We start from the raw sequence: 21,754 nt of genomic DNA, 5'->3' as shown, positions 1-21,754 counted from the left end.
AGGCCAGATTTTACTTCAAAATTGTCTTCCAAACCTTTACTTCATTTTTCCATGATGAGTTCTGTACTGGGAAACAAGAGATGTATCTTCTTGTACAGGCAGTCTTACGGCTATCATACTGTATTTTGTCTCAGAGGCAGGAAGCCTAAGTTAATGTATTTTGATCAACAGCATAGCTGAGATGTAACCTGTCTGCTAAGGTTTATGCCTATTACGTTATACACACAGAGAGCAAGCTACTGCTCTCTGTGTGTTGTTTTCCTAAAACATGAATCTGTAAATATGCTCACTGCAAAGCCTTCCTGGATGCTGTCCCGAAAAATCCAGCTTGTAAATCTATGGCAGGGAGACAACAACTAATACACCATGCAATGATGCACACAGGCTCTTTAAAACACACACGGAAAATACATGACGGCTTGTTACCCATGAGTATCTACTGCTTTACGGCACCCAGCAACCTGCACGCTCGCAGCCTTGGAGTTACCTTGCACTTGTTGAAGGGAAGGGCATGAAAGGAAGTTGCCATGGAACTACAAATGCCAGGCAACTTACTCGGATGCTGATGCTCTTAGGAAATAAAAATCTCTTCTGATCAGCATGAGCAACAAGTCCCGAGGCAAACAATTCTTTGAGACTGCATGAGATTCATAAGCAGCTATTACAAAGCAAATCAGTATAATTAAAAACCTTGTTATTTCCCAGAAGAGGTAAGTAGAAGTAGCTATGCTTAAAGTGCAGAATACTGTGCTGCAGTTTAAAACATTTAATTAGAAGACTTGAAACCTGTATATGGTAAAAGCATACAAGATACTCTAGAGAGGCAATATGAAACCTAAACATTTCTGACTTGCTTAGGGGCTATAAATAAGTTACTTTATACATTACATAAACGCAGTCACTACTGTAGTGAGAAGCAACGATACTAAGAATTACACACGGCAAATGCTTACTCTGTTGCAGTAAGACACTGCAGATAACCAAAACCGTAAAGGAATGTTAGCAGCATTAATCCGGCTAGAAGGACTTCAACATGCCTGTATCATTTTCGCTTTCCAGAAGTTTGACCAACTAGGTGCTTTCCCACAAGTCTACTATACACTCCTTACAAGGAGTGCTAGAGTTAAGAGCTGGAGGGATCAATAAACTAGAGAACGTTAGGTCCACCAAAAACATTCTCTCACTTCGATATCAGGAAGGACAGTAACAAGTTAGCACAGATGATAATTGATGAAAATACATTAACATACTGTAAAGCATTACGTGAGAAAAAGACAAACACACTTTGTTTAAACACTTATGTTCTAAATTTCAATGTTTCAGTAGATAATCTACCCACTTTAAAATAAAGATAAATTCACAACTCTAGGTTTCTCTTAGTTGCAAGGCAGAGCACCAGGGAAGTCTTGCCCTCCTACTGAAAATTCTGGTCTAAATAATCAATTTGGGATCTGTATTTTGCAGTATGGGATTTCTACCAAGAGTAGCAACCAAATTTGGACACAGCAAAAGGAATGACTGTGCTAGATCTTAGTGGGCCTGACTAAAATACTGGTAACCCGCATATGTCAGCTTTGACAGCTACTACTCTGCTTGGAGAAGCTCCAACGCAGTAGCATGGTGCCAACCAGGGTAGCAATCTGGGAGCCAGCCAAGAGGTCAAGCAGGCCTCAATAGCACGAATGCAAATGGTTTTAGTTGTGGTAGGTCTTTTGTAAGCAGTGTAAGGGGCATGCTGGCCTCAGAAAGAAGTTAAATCCTGTTTCCAAACTGTGAGCGTCTGTGCACCATCTGGGTCCTACAGAGAAAGGCAGCTGTGTTCCCTTTTCCAGGAGGTTCAGCATACCTCATCAGAAGGGGATGGGAAGAGACTATGGAGACTCCTTGAGCAGACAAACACCAGAACAGTCACACTGTAAATCTGTTTCTTCCACATGATTTGAAGATGCCAATGACCTCTCTTAAAAATCTCAATTATGCTAACTTTTGAATCCAAGAATCACCAAAAAGATAGGTGTTCTCATTTCTTGGACCTACAAGTCTCCCCCTTCATCCATGTAGGTGGAAAGAATGCAATGGGGGGCTAACAGATGCATGCTTCCTTGAATTCCCATCTGCACACCAAACTCAGCCAAATCCTTTTGTTTAACTTGCTGAGATGAATCAGATCAAAAGCTATTAGACAAAAAAAACTCAAAATCACGGGAATTAAAAATTTATCCGAATTCAACATGCACTTTTTATAATCTGAGGAACATATACTCTTTTGCAGAAAAGGGGAAGAGATAAATATACTACTCAGTGGGTAAAGTACAAGACTTAATCCAGGTTCAAGAACTTCTGTTTGCTAGTCATCTATTAACATACAACTCTGAAGAGCTAACTCAAGCTCTCAAGTCAGTTCTACCAATCATAAAATAAGCATACGTCTTACCTAAAAATATGAAACATGATAGAGATTTGTGAGGTATTGAGAAAAATGTCCATAAAATTTTTTAAAAGTATTTTATGAAGATATCACCATTCAACTAAATGTCCTCTTCTTTGATGCATAGCGCTCTCTTAAAACGTTAGTTATCACTTCACAGTTCCTCTTAACATTGGACAAATTCATGCGAAACACAGGTACCACTGCCTTTGAAATAAGACATAGTAGTGCTTTGCAATTATCACCAGAAGACCACAGTCCCAGGAACAGCCTGTGCCTGTGACATACTGCGAGCTGACCTAGGAACATTGACAACACTGTCACATAACTGCCTAGCTCACCAAGGAGACATTAAGTCAGAAGATAGTGCTCACAGGTAAAAATATGATACCATATTTCCATAAAATCAAGTCCAAACCTATACTGGCTATAGCTGGTTAGAGAATTCTTCACTGAGGCAGAGGAAGGGAGAAAAGGGGAAGAAAACAGCACAAGGTTGGACTTTTGTATTGAAGTTTAAGGGAAACAACTAACCAGAAAATTTTATAGAATCATAGAATCGGTAAGGTTGGAAGGGACCTCTGGAGATCATCTTGTCCAACCTCCCTGCTCAGCAGGGTCACCTAGAGCATGTTAGACAGAGTTGCATCCAGGCAGGCCTTGAATATCTCCAGAGAAGGAGACTTCACAACTTCCCTGGGCAACTTGTTCCTGTGCTCTGTCACTCTCACAATGAAGAAATTCCCCCTTACATTCAGGTGGAACTTCTTGTGGTTCAATTTCTGCCTATCACACATTGTAGCTAAAAATCAAGTTATGAAGTACTTCCCAAAAAATCATTCAGAACAAAATTTACTAGATATTGTAAGGTATCTTACAATACTAGATATCAGTCTTCTAAAAGCATTTCTCCAAAAAAATTTCCCATTACCAGTACTTTTGCAAAGGCAAGTTATAGATAAAACACACAGACTTGGCCTTCATTCTTTTGTTACTTCTACTTTAAGACTTGAAAGAAAACAGATTCACCACGAAAAGACAAAAAAAGTAATTCATATGCTATGCAGTAAAACTTAATTGTATCACTTAGAGACCAGAGGCACATACTGCTTTGTAGAGTTTTCATTTGCATTGAAGCAGAAGTACTATCCTTGTAAGACTGATATTAAAAGCCCTGTAAGACTGTGTATTGTAGGGCTGTCTTTCATTCACCAATTATACCTTCTACAGTCCTATGTGGAAAATGAAAATAATCCTTATTGCATTAAAAGTACTTTATAAAGGCCAAACTTTTAAAAGGCCTTGTAATCACAGCAAGTGACTAAAGCCCTCTAACCTAATTTGGCAAAATGGAGCATAGTACATTTCTGGTGATCTGTCTGTAGGGATGCCTCACTTTCCAAACGTGAGCCTTACTTACCAAGTGCTCTTGCAACTGCCAGGAATGGGATCTGGTCGATGACAGTGCTCCGGCGCACAGGGCCATTGTGGGTCAGACGAGGCCTCTTCCAAACCACTCGATTCACGCCAGACTTGTTGATCACACTGGAACCATTAAAAAGGAGCAGGGATTAAAATAAATGGAAATGAAACCATGGAAGATAGTTCCAATGACACAGCTACGTGAATATGGAGTCAATAACGCCAGAACCTTCAGTGTGGTCCACAGCATGATTAAGAACTTCAAAACACACGGTATCACTTGGATATTTTCAGTCCAGATTAAGCCAAAAGAAGTGAGAAAAAAGGGGGAAGAAGGGGAAGCAGGGGAAGGAAAAGTTCTAAGATATTCTGGCTGGCTGCTGATAACCAGATGTAAGAATATCTTTTTCATCTGTCAGAAAAAAAGCAAAATTGCTTTCCCCAGATGAGGGCCATCAACATCAGCTCACTCAGGAATAGAAATATCATGTAGATTCTTCCTTCATGTTCTCCATCTGCCAGAGTTTGGCAGTAAAGAGTTGCACAGTATAGTTTCAAAAACAAAAGAGAAAGACACAGCCTTCTGTAGGGATTTCCTTGCTGCTGCACCAGTGTGAGGCAGAAATAAAGGGGAATTGTTCATAGTTGTTATCTGCTGAAAGCAGGAGATGGGAAGAACCAGCTCTGCATTTCAACATTAACACCTGCTCTAAGGCATTGAGTAACAGATTTAGTTCTCATAGATGATACTGAAAGGGTCAAAAGAGAAGCCAGAGGGCAAGTGAGCCAGCTACTATCACAGAGCAGGCAAAGCAGAGGGAAAAGGGGAAAGTTTGAGTCATTTAGCAAGAAGAGCTAATGGAACAAGGAACTAGCAAAGCTTTGTCCCAACAGTCAGAACCAGACACTTAAAAGCTAGCTTTTATCCAAGGAACAGCCACTGGTAATTAGAAACTGAGAAGCTCTGGAATGGCCTCAAGATTCTCCATACTGAAGCTATTCAAGATGCACTTCCTGAGACTTCAAAGGCCTTTACAAGGGCATGCTCAGCTCCATCCTCTCGCATGCACAGCACAGCAGCGCCACAAACACCATATCCCAATATCTATCTCATTCGTGTGCATAAATAATGACCACACTAAGCTAATTTTATCTGAAAGAAGGTCTTATCTCACGCTCAGAGGCTGTTATTAGGAAAATACTGCTTTTAATGAAAGGCTCAATTATGTTCTCCCATTAACTTTTCTCAACTTGCTCTCAGGAAAGAAGACATTAATTAGCATAGCTGCACAGTTCAGCCTCACTCCTACCCCTTTGCCCCACAATAGCCTGCACCAGTTTTATCAGCCGGCTTGGGCAAAGCAGGAGCATGAGCAGAAATACTTATATTGAAAATATTTTTTAACCATTCCTACTGCTGTGAAGTTCTAAGGGATGCTTCTTTGAAGCTTCAGGGACTTTCAATCACCAGCTGAAACACAGGATTTGGAAACCCATACATTTACACATACTAGCAAAACTGCAAGTTACCCTCTCTGTAAACCTACCATTCCAAACACAGCTTCCACCTGCTAGAGACACAGATATCTGAAGGTTAATGACAGGGTTCTTGTACAAATGATGTCAACAGGAAATCCTTCAGCGATCTCTGCCTCTGAACTGCTGAGAGAAGGAAATTGTGCCCATCCATCTGCTGCGGCACTGCAGACCGAAAGCACAGAGAGCTCCTGTGAAGCCATGCCAAATCCGAGCCCTGAGGTTTGTCTCAAAGCATTAGTGCCATCTGACAGGGCTGCCTGCCTTCCTCCTCGCTCCCAGGGAGCACGCATCCACCGCAACTCGGAGATGCCCTAACATCTGCCAGCTTCCAATGCTGAAGATAATACTAATGTTAAGATATATCTTGAAATATGGTATTTTAACATTTTAAACATGTCCTTAAATGCGTCAGAATTCATGTCTTGTTACTAATCTAAAATCTTCATGTTCTGTAAGCAGAAACTTCAAAGAGCCTCCTCCACAGCTGCCAGTGTCACCTCTAGATGAACAAGAAAAGGTATTTTACAGAGTAGATGGAATCTTTTTAACTAGATACAAAAATGATGCATTAGCTCAGAGCCCAATCTTTGCCCATACTGAGACTAGAGTCTAAAACCAAACCAGTAATCATTTTCTCTTCACACTGCTGTATTTCCACCATTTGACAAAACAGATACTCCACAGCTCTTAACGATATCTACATGGAAAAGCAAAATAGAATTTCTTTTAAATTTTCCCAGAATTTAAAGAGAAATAGATCAGACAGGTATCTTCACTTACAAAGTTTCCAGTGAACTTTTGGAATTGTAGCCATACCTCAGCTACACAGGAATTAATCAGGAAACTAAAGCCGTGTTTACTGCATAACCCACTAGAGAAAAGCACATCTGTGTAACACTGGCACAGTGTAATTTATTACCCAACAAGCTCGGGGAGGAAGGATAGACAGAGAAGGAATATAAACGGGCTAAGAGATTCACCAAATTGCTTACCCACCTAAATAAGCAAGTTTAAGCCTAGTTCAATTGGAAAGACAATACATGGCACCCAGAAATCAAACCTGAAGTGAAAAGCAGAGAGACAGTCACTTACCTGCCACCAAGGCCTTCAATTCTCTCCCTTTCTTTGGGAAGTTCAGGCTTGTGGTCCTGTGTTACCTCCACAGCTCTCACAAAGTCATCCTTGGGGTCATCCTGGACTCCCAGCACCACTCCTGAATCGCCAACATGAGCAACGTACATTTTTGACCCGCGGATAATTACCACGCTGGCAGTAGTTCCTGACGTGCTTGGGAGGCCTGTCATGGTCTTCGGCCACTCTGCTGTAATGGGGGGGGGGGGATGGGAAGGAAAAAAAAGAAAAGGTTTTCAATTCTGTGAAACCAGTAATACTTTGGAAGATGGGGATCAAGGGTGTGTCACAGAAGCTTGCATAAAGTTACAGAAAAGTGCATGCATAACTGCAGTACGGCCAGGCAAACCAGTGCCCTCAGGTCCCTCCCTTTCGTAACACCATTCCCTTAGCTATAACTTAAATTAAAATATATATAGAAAACCAATATCAAAGCACTGCGTTAGGCTTCCAGAAATTGTCTCTTTGGGTTTAATTTTCCAAGTGTTACTAGAAGAGGAGTATGTGGGAACAGAAATGTTACTCAAGTGTCGAGCTTATCTATCAAGTTTTGTATTAAGGTCTACTATTCACCTCCTTCTCTGAAGGGATAAAAATGTCATAAATCAGATCATTTTGTCTGGCTACTTGACTTGCAGCCAGGTTGCCTGGATATTACTGATCTCCTCAAAAGGAAAGAAAATGCTATTTCACTTTTATAGGCTGAACAACATTAAATTGAATAATTTGTTGACAGTTTTATTCATGTTTCCTTTTGGGAGACTATTTAGGTATGCTATCCATAACCCAACATCAGATCGCCACAGAATATATTCCTTGAATTCAAAATAAGTATAAAATACCTATACTACCATGAGCTACATACGGTTAGGGAAATGCTCCCTCTTCTTGACTGCTTGGCTCTCAAAATGCTTATTTTTCATATGCTACTTTCCCAATTCGCGTCCAGTTCCAATTTCTCTTACACGTTCCCTCCCCTTTTTTGTCTTTACGCTCTTGTGTTCAGCTTCTTCCAAAATTGCACAAAATGACTGGGACAACTTCCTAATGAAGAAAGCTCAGCCATACCAATGTGCCTCCCTACTTCAACACCTTCAGAGATCGTAATTCAGGGTTTCAGTCATCAGCTGATTGCAGCTGCCACGAGCACCCTCACACGTCTGCCCCGGGCTCCAGACAAACTCGGCACATGCTATCTTTTGCACTTTACAATTCACGCTTACGTGGTACGACACAAAAACTCCACTATGATTCTGTCCACAGGAAGTACTCAAGCCAGTTTGCCACACTACTATTTTATTTATTTTCCTACAGCCCAACACCACGAAAGAAAAGAACAAATCAGTTAGACCTTCTTCTCCGAGCAAACAGTTATTTTAAACTTCAGAAGTCATAGCAAAAGACAACTGAGGACTTAATGCATTCCAGTGCCACTGAGCAATATTCAGATGCTTGAGGCAAGGAAGAGGGAAGACATGGAGGACGTGCAAAAGGAGAACCAGAATTATATAGACAGCGTGATGACAAAAGCTGCATTTTTTTGGTGTCAGCTACCAGCATATCGAGCATAATTTAAACAACTAACTCTCAGCACAGAGTTCTAGCTTTGTGTTCTAAAGACTAAAATGTACTTTCTCCCCAGGAGGAGCATTATTTCAAGAACACAAACATTCAAGCAGTTTATTGAAGTACTTTGTCTAGCAATTGTAACTGTGGATATTAAATCTAACACATTCCAAACAGAAAGCAAATGAGGGAAGAAGCCAAGTGGTAATGAGGACTTCAACTAAGCACTTAACAGAAAACAAGCTGCAACTAATGAGTTTCTGTCAGTGTAACAGCCCCTCAATAGCAATAAAATATATTGGAGAGTCAAATCAGTCTTTATGGGAATTGAAGAGTACAGAAAGTGAAATCACTCACTTATGAGGAAAAGAATGATACAGCAGCCACAGATTTTAGGCTCCAATAGAACTAGAAATTAGATCTGCCTATCATTAAAGGGGTTTATGCCTTGCTTTTGTTTAGAAATAAATATTACATGGAGCACAGCATATTCCTTTCTTTAGAAATTATATCTCAGATACGAACGGAAGTGTCAGAAGTCCTGAGTTTTCTTCTGAGCTCCAGTCCTAAAATCCAAATCACTTAACTACCCTGAGTTTTCTCCTCCACATATCAGGATCCTGTTTTTATCAGTCTCACAAGCCAAGCAACAGCGCATCTTTCTAAAACATTTTTTTCTTCCACTTGAAGAACACGACTCTTCACTCAGTTAATTCCAACTGGTTTTGTAGTTGGCACACCAGCTGGCAAACTGTTGTCACCTGCTACCTAGCGCTGGCAATACAAAATGCTTTGCTTTATCGAATTTGACTTGGCTGCATGTAGTCTTCTCCTTTATTTATTTGAAAAACTCAGAAACATTTTAGTGCAAATTACATGAGCAAAAAATATACAGGACCCCATCATCAAGAAAGTTTTCTTTTTTGCTGAATTATTTACCTACATAATGTCACAACTCAACAAACTCTATCAAATGCTATTTTTAAAGCCTATTCTAAAGCCTTTAAAGCCCTTGTTCTTTTTCTTATATTTAGATGCAAGATACAGCAGCAAACTTTGTTTTGACAAAAAAAAAAGTCATGCATTTCTTTGATAAGGTCCTGTATAATTCGTTAGAGGGGAAGGTGCCTTTGATCATACTAGATCCATACCAGTTTTTCATCCCTACCTGACCGCTGAAGAGGCACCTGCTCCACTAAAGAAACAAGCTTTTCCTTTGCATGCAACCGACATTAGTAACATCCTTTTAAAATTAGAGTAACTGTCAGCAGTAAACCGACATACACTTTTTTCTGAGAGTTAATAGACTATTTCAAAACAATATTAAATGTCATCCACTTTCAAGTTCAGAGCTTTACTTCAGTATGTTCAGAGCAAATTATTGCTCATTTTTAATGCCACACCAAGGTGACAGATCAAAACAAATTCTGAAATTACAATAAAGCCCTTAAAACAAAATCCACGCTTCAAAGTTATACCTGAAGTGTCTATGGATGACACACCGCTTCTGCACCTTCAGCAAGGGAGAAATCTCTCTAGGTGGCCTTTTGAAATAACAAAGTTAGTCAAAGTTTCCTTGTGTGCCTGTATCCCTAATTCTGTATTTATTTTCATGCAGTTATTAAGCTACGTACTAGGAGCGCTGATACCTCCCAGGTATAACTCCACTATAAGCAGGGGCTTTACTGCTGAAAACCGCATCATTTATGGAACAGCCCAGGGCACACAAGGACGCAGCTGATGCCACTGGAGAGCGGGAGGTGAACCCGCACCCGGGTCCAGTCGGACACGAGCAGCGCGGCCCGGCAGCTCGGCTCACACAGTGCCTGCTTTCCAGCTGAGCACACGCACTGCCCGCTCTTCCTTAAAAAGGAGGATTTAAGTCAAGTGTTCATGCCTCAAGCTATCTGAAGCTATCAGATTTTTAACGGAGTTTGATCCTGACAACAGTAGATAGTTTCAAGAAACAATCTATGTTAGTTTTCCAGGACTACAAATTGTATACACGCTATTTTCAATTCCTTCTTTTTCCACCCTTGCTCTGTTGAGGGACAGGGAGAGGGGTAGGAAGCTTGTTTGAAACAAACCCTTCCTCCCAAACGGTGCATCTACTACTCTGAAGCGTGTACGCTACATCTGCAAGCTACATTCATAACAGAACAAAATATTCTGTGGCTGACTAAAAAAACAAATTCATTTATGATGGTTGGCTTGTGATCTGAAGCACACAGGCTGTTCCAAATGTGTTTGTGGAAGTTCTGTCTTCATTTATTTTTGACAAAACCAATTCAAGGTTATTCTGAAAAAACAAAAATGGCTAAAGAATATATTTTACTTAAAGCATATATGCAAAGTCAAACTAGAATATCTCATTTCAACCTGATGAGATTCTAAGATCTTACTAAACTTCAAAAATATAAATGCTATATAAACTTTTAACACAGCCACAGATCATAAAAATTTAATATCATTCTGAAAGTCTGCATTGCCCTAAATGGTCTATGTCCTTTTCAAATACGAATAGATATGAAAACTTTCAAACATTTCTAAAAATAATCCTGGAATTATGACTTTGCAGCAAAAATTATTACAAAAAATCCATTACAAAGAGATTAAAAAGGTTATTTCACTTTTATTGTTTAAATTAATTTTAATGGGAAGTGTTATAACAAAAGTCAAGCTCTATCTATACCATAACTAGTCGCTCTGGGAAAAAAAAATATGTAATAGTATCAAGCTAAATATAACATAAAAACAAGCTCTTGGCTACACGAATAGTGTATTACCACAGAAATATAAAACAATCCAGTCCTCAGTAAAGTCATGTCAAAATCTGGGACCTCCTCAATGTGCCTCTTATCAACACCTTTCTTACCACTGTCAGGTGTGGAAATGGGCTTCAAACATAAACTTTTACTTCAGAAGCTCCTTCACAAACAGAGTTGGGAATTTTATTAACATATAATTAGTGCCCCAAAAAGTATCAGCAATGACAAATGGGTATTTCGCTCTATTAATGTTTCTGATACACTGATCATCAATAAGTTTCCTGAAAATCACAAGAGATGGCCACCAGGATGACCTAAAGCTTCCAAGAACCAAGAAGGCAGCAAGCATGAGCATCTCTTCCAGTGGATGTCAACAAGAGAAGGAAAAGCTTCCAGCTTTCATCTCAAAAATCCACATCCTTCCCCTACCCGTTTCAAGATACCAAAATACCCAGTCTCCCTTTCACGCTCACAGTCTTGTCAATGCGCAGCTAAAGATCTGGTTTATGTAAAATTATACAGAAAGCTATTTAGTAAAACTCACATTGAAAATCCATAACATGGTACAAGAACAGATAAACTAGATGCAATTATTGCTTCATCCCTTAAATTGCTAGCTGTTATACACATGCAGCAGAAATCAGTAAGGTCATACATGCTACATGGAAGAGAAGTTAGAAGTTTACCATAAAACTTACCTAGAACTGCCATCAAATACTCATAGCCAGAGCTACACTGTTTCTGACAACAGTTCAAATTGGTTCCACAACAAATGTGCTATTTGCAAAACACCCCGTATCAAAATAGCATTTCCTGCCACTTCCCCTCTCCCCATTTTGCAATCATGCATAGTTACAGTGACAAGCAATAGACGAAGGAGATCACGATTAGACAGCTGAACTCCTTATCCTCCTCCGGCAGGCGGTCTCCCCGGGTGCGGGGCACCCTCCTCTTATCCCGCCAGGCGCAGCCCAGCGGGGTCGGCGCCTCTCACCGCTCCTGCCCCACGTCGAAGCTCCTCGTGATTCTAAAATTCACTCCTTTCTCTTCTCGCGCAGTCCCAGGGTGCCCCCAATCGTTGCCATTCCTTCTCCTAGGGCTTCTCCAAATACCTGACACTTGTGCAATTCCTGTATTTTGTTACTTGTTAATAAGGAAAAAGAAAATGAAACTGTTTCAACCATTCAATCCCCCGCCATGAGTCACTTTCTCCAGTCCCTGCTGTGCCATAACTGCAATCCCTGCTTTTTACGTTTGCCATCCAGGCTCAGTCTTCAGCACACCTGCCCACTTTTTCTGATCTGATTTTAAGGTGATTCCCCTCCCGCCTGCCTGTCTTCATGTACTTACTCTTCTTATGTTTTCTTTTTCGAGGGCTTTCATACACGTTTATACACACAGAGCACATCACACGCTGTATGTGCACATAGGAAACAACCGTGCCCAACCGTGCCCTAACCAAGCCGTAACCTTCACCTGCCTGAAAAAAAGCGAGTCCCGTCAGAAGCTCAGCTGGGCAGTGCCACCTCGGAGTCCCGAGGACTCACCAGCCTCCTCACGCCTCTCCCTGTGCCCTCACCTGTTCGGGACCCAGCGCCGATTCCAGTGCGGCAAGCAGCCGGTCCCTAAAACCTGGAGGAGACAGGCTGCGCTCCCCGTTTCGGCAGGTACTCCACATCTTCCCCGGCGCCCGAACAGTAAAAGGAGCAAACAACAACCCTTTATGAAAGGGCCACAGCCTGAGTCCTTCCACCAAGGCTCAACGCACACAACAGGAACCAGGGAACAGTTATGCAAAAACACCATGCTGGCCCCTTCAGGGTTGCTAAAATAAAATTTCATGAGACCCTGGGCAAGGAAGATCTAAAGCGGGGGGGGGGGGGGAGTGTCCACGCAGTTCCCCAGGGCACCAGCGTGGAGACCCTCCCCCCCCCCCCCAACAAATCTGATTTGGGGGTCCAACCGGCAAAACCTTCGAGGCAAAACTAGCCGAACCACCGCAGCACCTTCAAGTACATAAGGCAATTTCCCCACATTTTCCTCCTGCTCTCCGATCCCGTTTTTGCCTCCCGCGGTTTACAGTTTTCGGGGGGAGGGTGGGCGTTGTTTTTCTGAACCGAAGCGAAGTCCTCAGCTGCACACCTCGGAACGCCTCCCCCCCCCGGGCCCTCGCCCGGTGACAGCGGCGGGGGCGGCTGCAGCCGGACGTCCCACGCGCGGGCAGGGCAGGAGAAGCCCCGCGAGGGCCGAGGGGGGAGGGTGGCGGGGTGGGGAGGGAAGCCGGCGGCGCGTAACTTACGCAGCTTTTTCCACATGGCGCGGTGGCAGGCGATGAAGCCCTTGCGCAGGGCGGCGCACACCTCGGCCGGCTCGGCCGAGCCGAAGCCCTTCTGCTTCTTGATGAAGCCCCAGAGGTGCTCGCGGGCGAACTGGGCCGCCTCCCGCCCGCCGTGCCCGTCGCACACGGCGAAGAAGGCCACGGAGCGGCGCGGGCGCCGGCCGGGCAGCGCGCCCTCCTCCGCCGCCCGCGGGCTGCCGCCCCTGCGCCGGCCGCTCTCGGCCGCCGGGTCGTGCCGGGCGCGGGGGCCCGCCGGCGCCGCTGCGCCTTTGTGCGGGGCGCCGCGCTCCGCCTCGGCCGCCGGCTCGGGCTCCACCACGATCTGGGTCACGTCCTCCATGTATTTCCTGCCGCCCTGGTCGGAGAACACGCTCACCCCCAGCGCGTACGGCCCCTCCATGGGGAGCAGGGAGGGAGGCGGCCCGGCGCGGCGGCGCCGCCCGCCGCTCCGCGCCCGCGATGGCGCCGCGCCGCCGAGGACTATTGTTGATGGCGGCGGCGGCGCCGCTCGGGCATGTCCGCGGCGCCGCACCGCGCCGCGCGCCGCCGACAATCCCCGCTGGAACCGCGGGCGCGCCGCGTTCCGCGCCGCAGCGCCCCCTGCCGCGCCGCCGCGCCGCGCCGCGGCGGAAGGGGCGGCCGGGCGCGCCGCGGCGCCCCCTGCCGCCCGCCGCCGGCGCAGCGCGGCGCTCCCGCCCCGGCAGCGGGGGGTGCCACCGCTCCGCCGCCGGCAAGGCGGGCTCCGGCGGCGGAGCACCCCCGGAGAGGGGCTCCCGGCCTCGCTCTAGGCCCCTTGAAGCCCAGGCTTCCCCACCCGGGCAGCACGGACTCCCGGGGGGGTTTCCCTGGATAGCCAGAAGTGCTGACGCAGTATTTACGCTCTCGACCACAAAACTTTAGGGAAGAGGTGCCCTGGGCAGAGGCAGGGGACTTGTGTAAGTTCTCGATATTGCTATATTTGCTGCCCAACTACCCACTCCGAACACCTAGAGCCCTTTTCTGCTACAAGCTCTTAACAGCTAAAACAGTTACTGAATTCTGCAAAAATATTCCCACCATCAGTAAAATGGAGATAACTGCCCAGCTTAAGTACTACAAGCACTTCGAATTTCCTTCCATGAACCAAATTAAAGTCAATAGCATTTAAAAATAAGAAGTACATCTGCAAGGCTTTGGATTTCTAGAGCATGCAGGGATCTGAAGACCTGCTACAAACAAAAGTGAATTAATCCACACTGATCCAGTGAGATAACTATCACTCCCTATTTTATAGGCAGATATTCACTATCAGACCAATTGCAAGATCAACAGCCAAATACAGGATAGAGAAATCCTGCCTTCAAAATCTGTTCATTAAGCTTCAGAATAGACTTTATAGGCACGTTTGCCACATATGCAATGAAACATGTACTTCATAAAGATGCATAAAGGACATGAAGACTAATTTGAGCTTTATACAATCCAAGAAACCACAAAGTCTCTCTATTTCGCTTGCAACTAAGGACACATACAAAACGTGCCCTGCCAATTGCCAAGCCTGCAACAGATCCACTGCTGCTGACATCAGAGTGCACACAGGGGTGAACGGACTTTTCTTTTTCTTTTCTCTCTCTCTCTCTTTTTTTTTTTTTTTTTTCCCCCCCCCTCTTTTTGGTTACTAATGTAGCCAGAAAACAATGTAACTGACTTGAAACAACTGAGAAGAAAAAAAACCAGAGTGTTTTCAGATCTATTTCATCACAGGGGAAGTCTCCATATTCTGAAAAATTCTACAGCCCTGTTTCATAAGGGAATAAATTTAGGCAGAGAGGTTATTATATAAGAATTATCTTTCAATATAGGTAATACTTTCCTAAACAATTTACAGCAGAAAATCATAGGCTACTCCATGAACAGAACCAAACGCATCAGCTCCCACTCCTGTGCTTTATGTAAATATATTCTAGATAGTTTAGTATTTGTGAAGAATTTAAAAATAATGAAAAAATCAAGGGGAAAAATGATTTGTTATGATCATAGAAACCACTATTCAAATTCCAGCATTATTTCTTTCTCTCCTTTATAAGTCCAAGTGTTAGGTTTACATTTTTGAATGAAATAAAACATTTAATTTCTATCTGTTAATACTAACTTTACAATCAAGACAATAGTATCATAAATAAGTGACTGATACATTCATAGATTTAATCAAGTTACAATAGGTTGTAGGTGCTTTTGTATGCCACAGTTACATTTGCAAAAATGCAAACAGTGTTTTAAGATTTACTGGGCGCACAACTGCAGCACATCATCCAACAAATAGAACATTCTTAATTGCTAATTTCCTCTTGTATTCACTTAGCACACAAGAAAATTGGATTCAACTAAACCAGACACTTGCAGAAATATGTGTACACAAAAATTGTGAAGATGCAGGGAGAAAGACTTTTAATAAAGATGAAGAAGTTTGACAGAGTACCACGGCAGTTTCCACACTTCAAGACCAAAGTAATAGGCAATAACGCAAAGACAGTTTAGCATTTTCTCCATGCATCTCTCTAAAACATAAACATGGGGAGGGTTTTCCTTATTTTTATATGTAAAGGAATCAAATGTTCAGCAGAAACTCCCCCTGCTCCCCTCAGCTATTTCACAGACACAAGATTTTGAAGTTAGGGTAAGTAGCTCATCAAAATTAAATGGCTTTTCACATGAGAAAAGTTGCAATCATTTAATGTAAAATGTTTCTGAACTAATATAACTGGATAGTTACTTGACTATGATGGTAGTTTATTCTCATTTTGGCTAACGGATTTAAGCAAAAATTAAAATAAATCCATTGTTGAATGGCTGCACAAAGATTTTTATTGTTTGGCCTGGTTTAACTAATTCAAAAGTAATTTCTTAAAATTAAAGTAGCACGATTTCTCTTGTGGCTAAAACTTGACTTTTTTATTTTAGCATAGTTTAAATAATTCTGGAATAGGCTAATGCTAAAGTAAACCAGCTCTATTTTTTTGGGGGGGGGGAGGGGGAAGGAAAAAAAAAAAAGAATTCTCATGTTTAGCCAAAAGTTGTTAAAATACTAAAATAGATTAGGCAGCTGCAGTTTTAATATAAATTGGTTGGGTTAGCTAGCATCAGAAGGTAAGTGTCACAACTTCCATAAGTTACTTTTTGATGTTCACTAACACATTATGCAACCATTAGCGATCTCGTTAGGGTATCTTTGAGGATTACCTTTCCACAGCCTCAAAGACTGAAAAATAAAAAGAAAAGAAACAGATAGAGGGGAACTAGGTGCACAATGTCACAGGCCTGAGCTCAAACACTGGAGAAGAGAGAAGCACACTATAGCTGAGGCAGAAGAAGCACAAGAAAAAACAATGTGCACCAAAACATCATATTGCTCTTCAAATGGTGCTTCCTATGAAATTGCAGTCAAACATTTTAAAGGTCTACCCTCAAGCAGCTGAATAAACATGTGACTTTCTTAGCAGGACTGTCAAGGAAGAAGGTTCATGCAAGTACTAGCATTTTTTACTGCAGTATTCCTTTCCCTCAGCTGCCACAGACAATAAGAACTGACGCAGGTACATACATGCATTATAATTCTAAATCACAAGTCAGTGCTGGGTGGCCAGGACCCTGCCCTCCCTTTTCCAGCAGCATGTTTCACTTAAAGTTACACAAATTGTATTTTGTTGAAGCCACAATCACTTTGCCTGAGAGATGAATAATACAAAATTATTAATAGCTTGGATACATAAAATGCTCTTAACCTGGGCAAAAAACTTACCACAGAACAGCAGAAAGCAACACTGCCCATCTGATTTTGGCAAAGCATGTTCCTAAAGCCTCTCTCATTCGTGAAGCACCTCAGCTGGCTTTGGCGACTGTCCTCGCCTTATTGCTCACAGCTACACCACAATCTCTCTCTTTCCTTCTGCCCCTAAGCAAGCTTCAACAAGCCAAGCTGATGGATAATAACCTTTGGTCGCTATCAGCTTGGCTTGTTGAAGCCAACATCTTATGGCTCTCGCATAGCCTCTGTGGACTGTATCATCATCTTAGCACAACAGCCTCAGATAAAGCATGAGCAACTTCTGTAAAAAGAAGAAATTCAAGTACCTGCATTTTTAAGTTTTTTCCCTAGCCAATGAAGGAGTGCAAGGCCTGACCACACAAGGACTTAAAATCCTCTGCAGTATTAAGATGGAGCCCTTTGGAGCACAGTCTCATTTTTTTTCAACATTCCCTGAGGTATGTTCACAGCAGCATTGCTTTATGTTATTGCATAACTGATACAGATGAAAAATATATAAATTAAAATGTATTTATTTGTGTTGCAGTAAACATGAAAGAAATAGCAGTATTAAAGTCTGACAAGTTCATGTGAATGCTCTCCATTTAGCTCTTGGTTTAGAGCAACAGTCTGTTATGTTGGCTCCTCTACAGTTTAATGATTTCCTGTAAGAAATTTAAATTTAGAAGCCTCCAACAACTTGCCCATAAACTATTTTCAAGGTTCCTTTAATATCCACATCAAGGAGATATAGAAGGTTCATATGTTATCCATGTCAGTTCATTTCTTTCCCACCTAAAAATAAGCATATTGCAGGGAAATTCAGCAGGGTTTTTTTGTTGCATTCTTACAAACTTTTTTCACTATGTACAGTTATAGTAATTAATAAAAAGGTCATTAACAAAAATATGAGCTAACATTTAAACCATGATAAAACAAAAACCACTGGTCTCATCTGAGAGGCCTAAGCTATACGCAATTGTTGCCTACAACTTAAAATAAATTATTTTTTCATTGAACATTTAGTTTGAATCTTCACCTATATTCATACTGATATTCATCTGTGTGAACATATCAATTTCACAAACTTCTCCTATTACACGAAGTACTTTACTTTTAATGAAAACATGCAAACAATCTTGCATTGACAGGATATAAAACAGGCTTGTCATTTTCATCCATGCTAGAATTATGTTTCTATCAAAGGCATAGTATTTAAATAGTACTTTTCACCTATTTCACCTCTCAAATTGTATCTTTTTGACTCAGAAACAATATAATAATTAGAGTAGTTATTCTAATTATAGCACATTCACAAAATGATTTGAGAGAGTCATGTAAAGGCAGAGCATCTGCAGACAGATATCCCTCCCATCTCAGTTCCTCAATTGGTCAATAAAAGCACCCAAAAACATTAATCATCACCTTTCTAACAAAAAACAGCATCTATACTTATCCACCAATAACAGTTGTTATGTGAATGCTTTCTAGTTAATTTCAGATAAAAATGAGTCAGGTGAAACTAGAGTTGGCTCAGGCAAATCTAAAACTAACACTTAAAAAAAATAAAAAAGCAGCAGGGCAATTCTACTGCTTATGTAAACTCTAACAAAGGTACAGATCCTAATTTGGTTGAAACATAAGTCTGTAAACACACAAAATCCCCCCCAAACAAGTTTTCAGTTTCCAGATTACCCAAAGAGTCTAAGATTATTAGAGTCCATGTGAGGCAAAAACAACACTGCTACTTCTTGTAGCAGCTTGGAGACAGAATGACTTTTTAGTCTTGAAACCGTGGTTTCAGAGACACGCTTGGAAACGTTCACATGAACAGGCTCCACTAACAGAGGTGAATTTCACCAATTCATTCTTATCCAGAACTACTAATTTGACACCTGTATCTGGCTGGGATTTTTCTTAAGGGTTCTGGGGAGGTTTTTGTAATGTGTTCCAGAAAAATATCAGGCCCTAACAACATTCTATTGAAATTACACAATCATCTTTCTTTTAAGTTGTAAAATCTCTTCTATATGAACTTATTCAATATATGAAACTTTGTCAATCAGCAGCTCTTTTGATCCCCAGGGACAGTTTTCATAATAGAAGACTATGACTATATTTTTTTATACACATTTACCCATTATTAGGCTTGTCCGTATTCCCCATCCATTACAATCATACACAGATGTACAGACCCATTACACTCCATACGCTTTACATAGGAGTTGTTCAAATACTCAGATGTATCTTCAAAAGCTAAGATTACAGAAGACAGACTGAATGCTTTTGTCTAAACAACATACATTACCAGTTTGCTTTCAGACACAAACAGTATTTGTAAATGTTTTTTAAATGTTTCCCTATATAAAAAAGGGCAAAAGAAAAGAGAAAGATATCAACAAAGATAAAAATATCCATCAGAACCTTTGCCAACAAGTACTGGAGTCAGAAAGATTTTCTAACATCTGCAAGTATTAATGAGCAATTGCATTAAAATAATTTATGGATGTGAACAGGACACCATTGAATGGGGATATATTGCTAGTAAGTTAGTAGTACAGCATAAGGGAGTAAATCTCTAAAATGATATGAAGATACCTTATAAAAGTATTTGGAAATTTGGCCAATGATTTAAGATAACAGACTTTTATTAGTAGGTCTACTAACTATATATTTCTTTAAATGGACATCTACTATTGCAACATTAAACACATACATTGAATTAAGGACTACACCAAGTGTCTAATAAGAATGCTTTTAAGAAGAAAACATGCACTTACAATAGAAGGCCAGTGAGTTGCTCAATATATAAAGATATTAAAACATGCAATACTAATAAATAACAAAAGCTGCCATATCTAAATGTTATTTCTACCTAGAGATTGAATCGCTTTAGCCATCAAGATTATTCCCCAGGCTCTATCAGAATGAATCACAGACTGAATATGTAATAATTTATTCCAGAGAGGGTTTTTACCACATCCTTCTTTCTTAAGAGATGTTTTATTACTTCCTCTTGAGAATTCACACTATTCTTCTGTCTACCAAAAAATGGCAAGACAGTAAAAGGTGCATCCTGGCTAGTTTTTCAAGATACAGTAACCTTTCAAAAAGCTTACGCCCCTTGTCACAACATTGTCTTGAAAACTGTATTTACCTTATACATAACTATTGCTTGTATTTTGAGATATTCGATTAGATACTTTATTTCAAAGCAAAATAAAGAACATCAGAAGTTTCAAGAATTACCAGTTTCCTGGTACTATTGATATTTTTTTTTCCTTCATAAACTGCATAGCTGCCTTTATTTGTTGCCTCCTGATACGCCTCCAACTCTTAAATTTTCTAAACCATCTCTGTAGTAAATAACTGAGGTGAACAGCCTGTCTCTTGGGGGAGGCTAACTACCAACATAAACCAGCTGTCTTTCTCAAATGAAAAAAAAAAAAAAAAACAACAACAAAACCCTCAATCTTGGAAAATAAAAAATTGAAGCCATTGATAAGTAAAAACAAAAGGAAGAAGAAGACAAAGCAATCTTTCCCATTTTCACATTCCTTCCTTCCCACTCCTCGCTTCTTTCTGCGGAGAAAGGACAAACTACATCCTCTCACAAAGCGAGGAGAGGGCAGCAGCCGCTACACCTCTGCAGGTCTTAAAAACAGTCCCCAAAGGGAAACGGAAGGAAGCTCCGCCCCATATAAATTAAAAAATTTTTTTAAAAAGGGAACAAACTGTAAGTCGTAGTAACAATCCTAAGCTAGCTAAACAAGCCCAAATAAAACTTGAGAGAAGGAAAAAATATCTCCTAGCATAGTTACAGGTCTAGCTTTTTTTTTTTTTTTTTTTTTTTTTTTTAATCCTTAGTTGTGACAAAAAGCTCGATAAACGTTGCAGATTTAACTCAGAACAGGAGTTTTCTTCGGGAGCACGGGTCAGCGCAGTCCAGCCGAGCCGTCCTGACTCAGAGGGCTTTCCAAACCCGCCCCAAGCAGCGCACATCTCAGCCTCGCACCGCCGCGAGTCCGTCCGGGACCAAAACACCCCGATTGCCTCAGCCTAAAAACCTGCCATCCGCGGCAGGAAACCGGCCCCGCGTGGCCCGAGCGTTGTGTGCAAGCCCCACGCGGAGAGCGAATTAGGAAGAAAAAAAAAACACGCCTCGAAACAGCTACTGAGATACTGACAAAATACAGCGCCGTTTCCACGGGCAGGGCTGCGGGGTAAATTCTCCCCGGGGAAGGGGGGAAAAAAAAAGAAAAAAGGAAAGAAAGAAAGAAAGAAAAAAAGGAAAAAAAAAAGAAAGAAAGAAAAGAAAAAAGGCGGCTTTTTACCACAGGGCAGCCAAGGCGGGAGAGACCCCGGCGGCAGGCCCGAGTAACGCTCACCTGGGAAACGCCTCAGGGCGGGCGTGAGCGGCCACCGCGGACGCCGTGAATATTAACGTCGCCACGCGCGCGCGGCTCCGCGCGTGACGGGGGCGGTTGGCGCCGCGGGGCGGGGAAGAGGGACAGCCCCCCCCCCCCTCCAATGGCAGCCCGGGCACGAACAGCCCCCAGGCCGCAGCTGCAGCCTCCCCCGAAAGCGAGGAGAAAGCCGCGGAGCCGCCCGGTCGCCACACGTCGCGCCCGGTCGCCGCCACCTGAGATCGCCTCTTTCCCCGCCATTTCGTCTCCCCCCCCCCCCCCGCCATATATCCCCACAATTCCTCATTCCCCGCGGTTCCCTTCCCCTCACACACACAAACATCCCTCTGCGCACTGACGCCCTCCCCGCGC

General features: G+C 42.2%; 1 protein-coding gene across 2 annotated transcripts in view; it reads right to left on the bottom strand.

The window, feature by feature from the left end:
• Window positions 1-13,722, bottom strand: part of PPM1D (protein phosphatase, Mg2+/Mn2+ dependent 1D) — a 29,600-nt gene extending 15,878 nt beyond the window's left edge. The window contains exons 1-3 of one of the 2 annotated variants that reach the window (XM_062592346.1): window positions 13,154-13,722; window positions 6,482-6,707; window positions 3,849-3,973 (exon numbers count right to left, since the gene is read on the bottom strand). In XM_062592346.1, the coding sequence (XP_062448330.1) occupies window positions 3,849-3,973; window positions 6,482-6,707; window positions 13,154-13,592 (790 nt within the window). In that variant the 5' untranslated portion in view covers window positions 13,593-13,722. Of the gene's footprint in view, window positions 1-3,848; window positions 3,974-6,481; window positions 6,711-13,153 lie in introns of both variants that reach the window. The other variant, XM_062592345.1, reaches the window with a different exon arrangement.
• Between the last annotated feature and the right edge of the window lie 8,032 nt (window positions 13,723-21,754).

Source organism: Rhea pennata, chromosome 20, assembly GCF_028389875.1.
Source record: "Rhea pennata isolate bPtePen1 chromosome 20, bPtePen1.pri, whole genome shotgun sequence".
Lineage (NCBI taxonomy): Eukaryota > Metazoa > Chordata > Aves > Rheiformes > Rheidae > Rhea > Rhea pennata.
The sequence above is the reverse complement of the archived record's forward strand: the minus strand, read 5'-3'. Positions and strand labels throughout refer to the sequence as shown.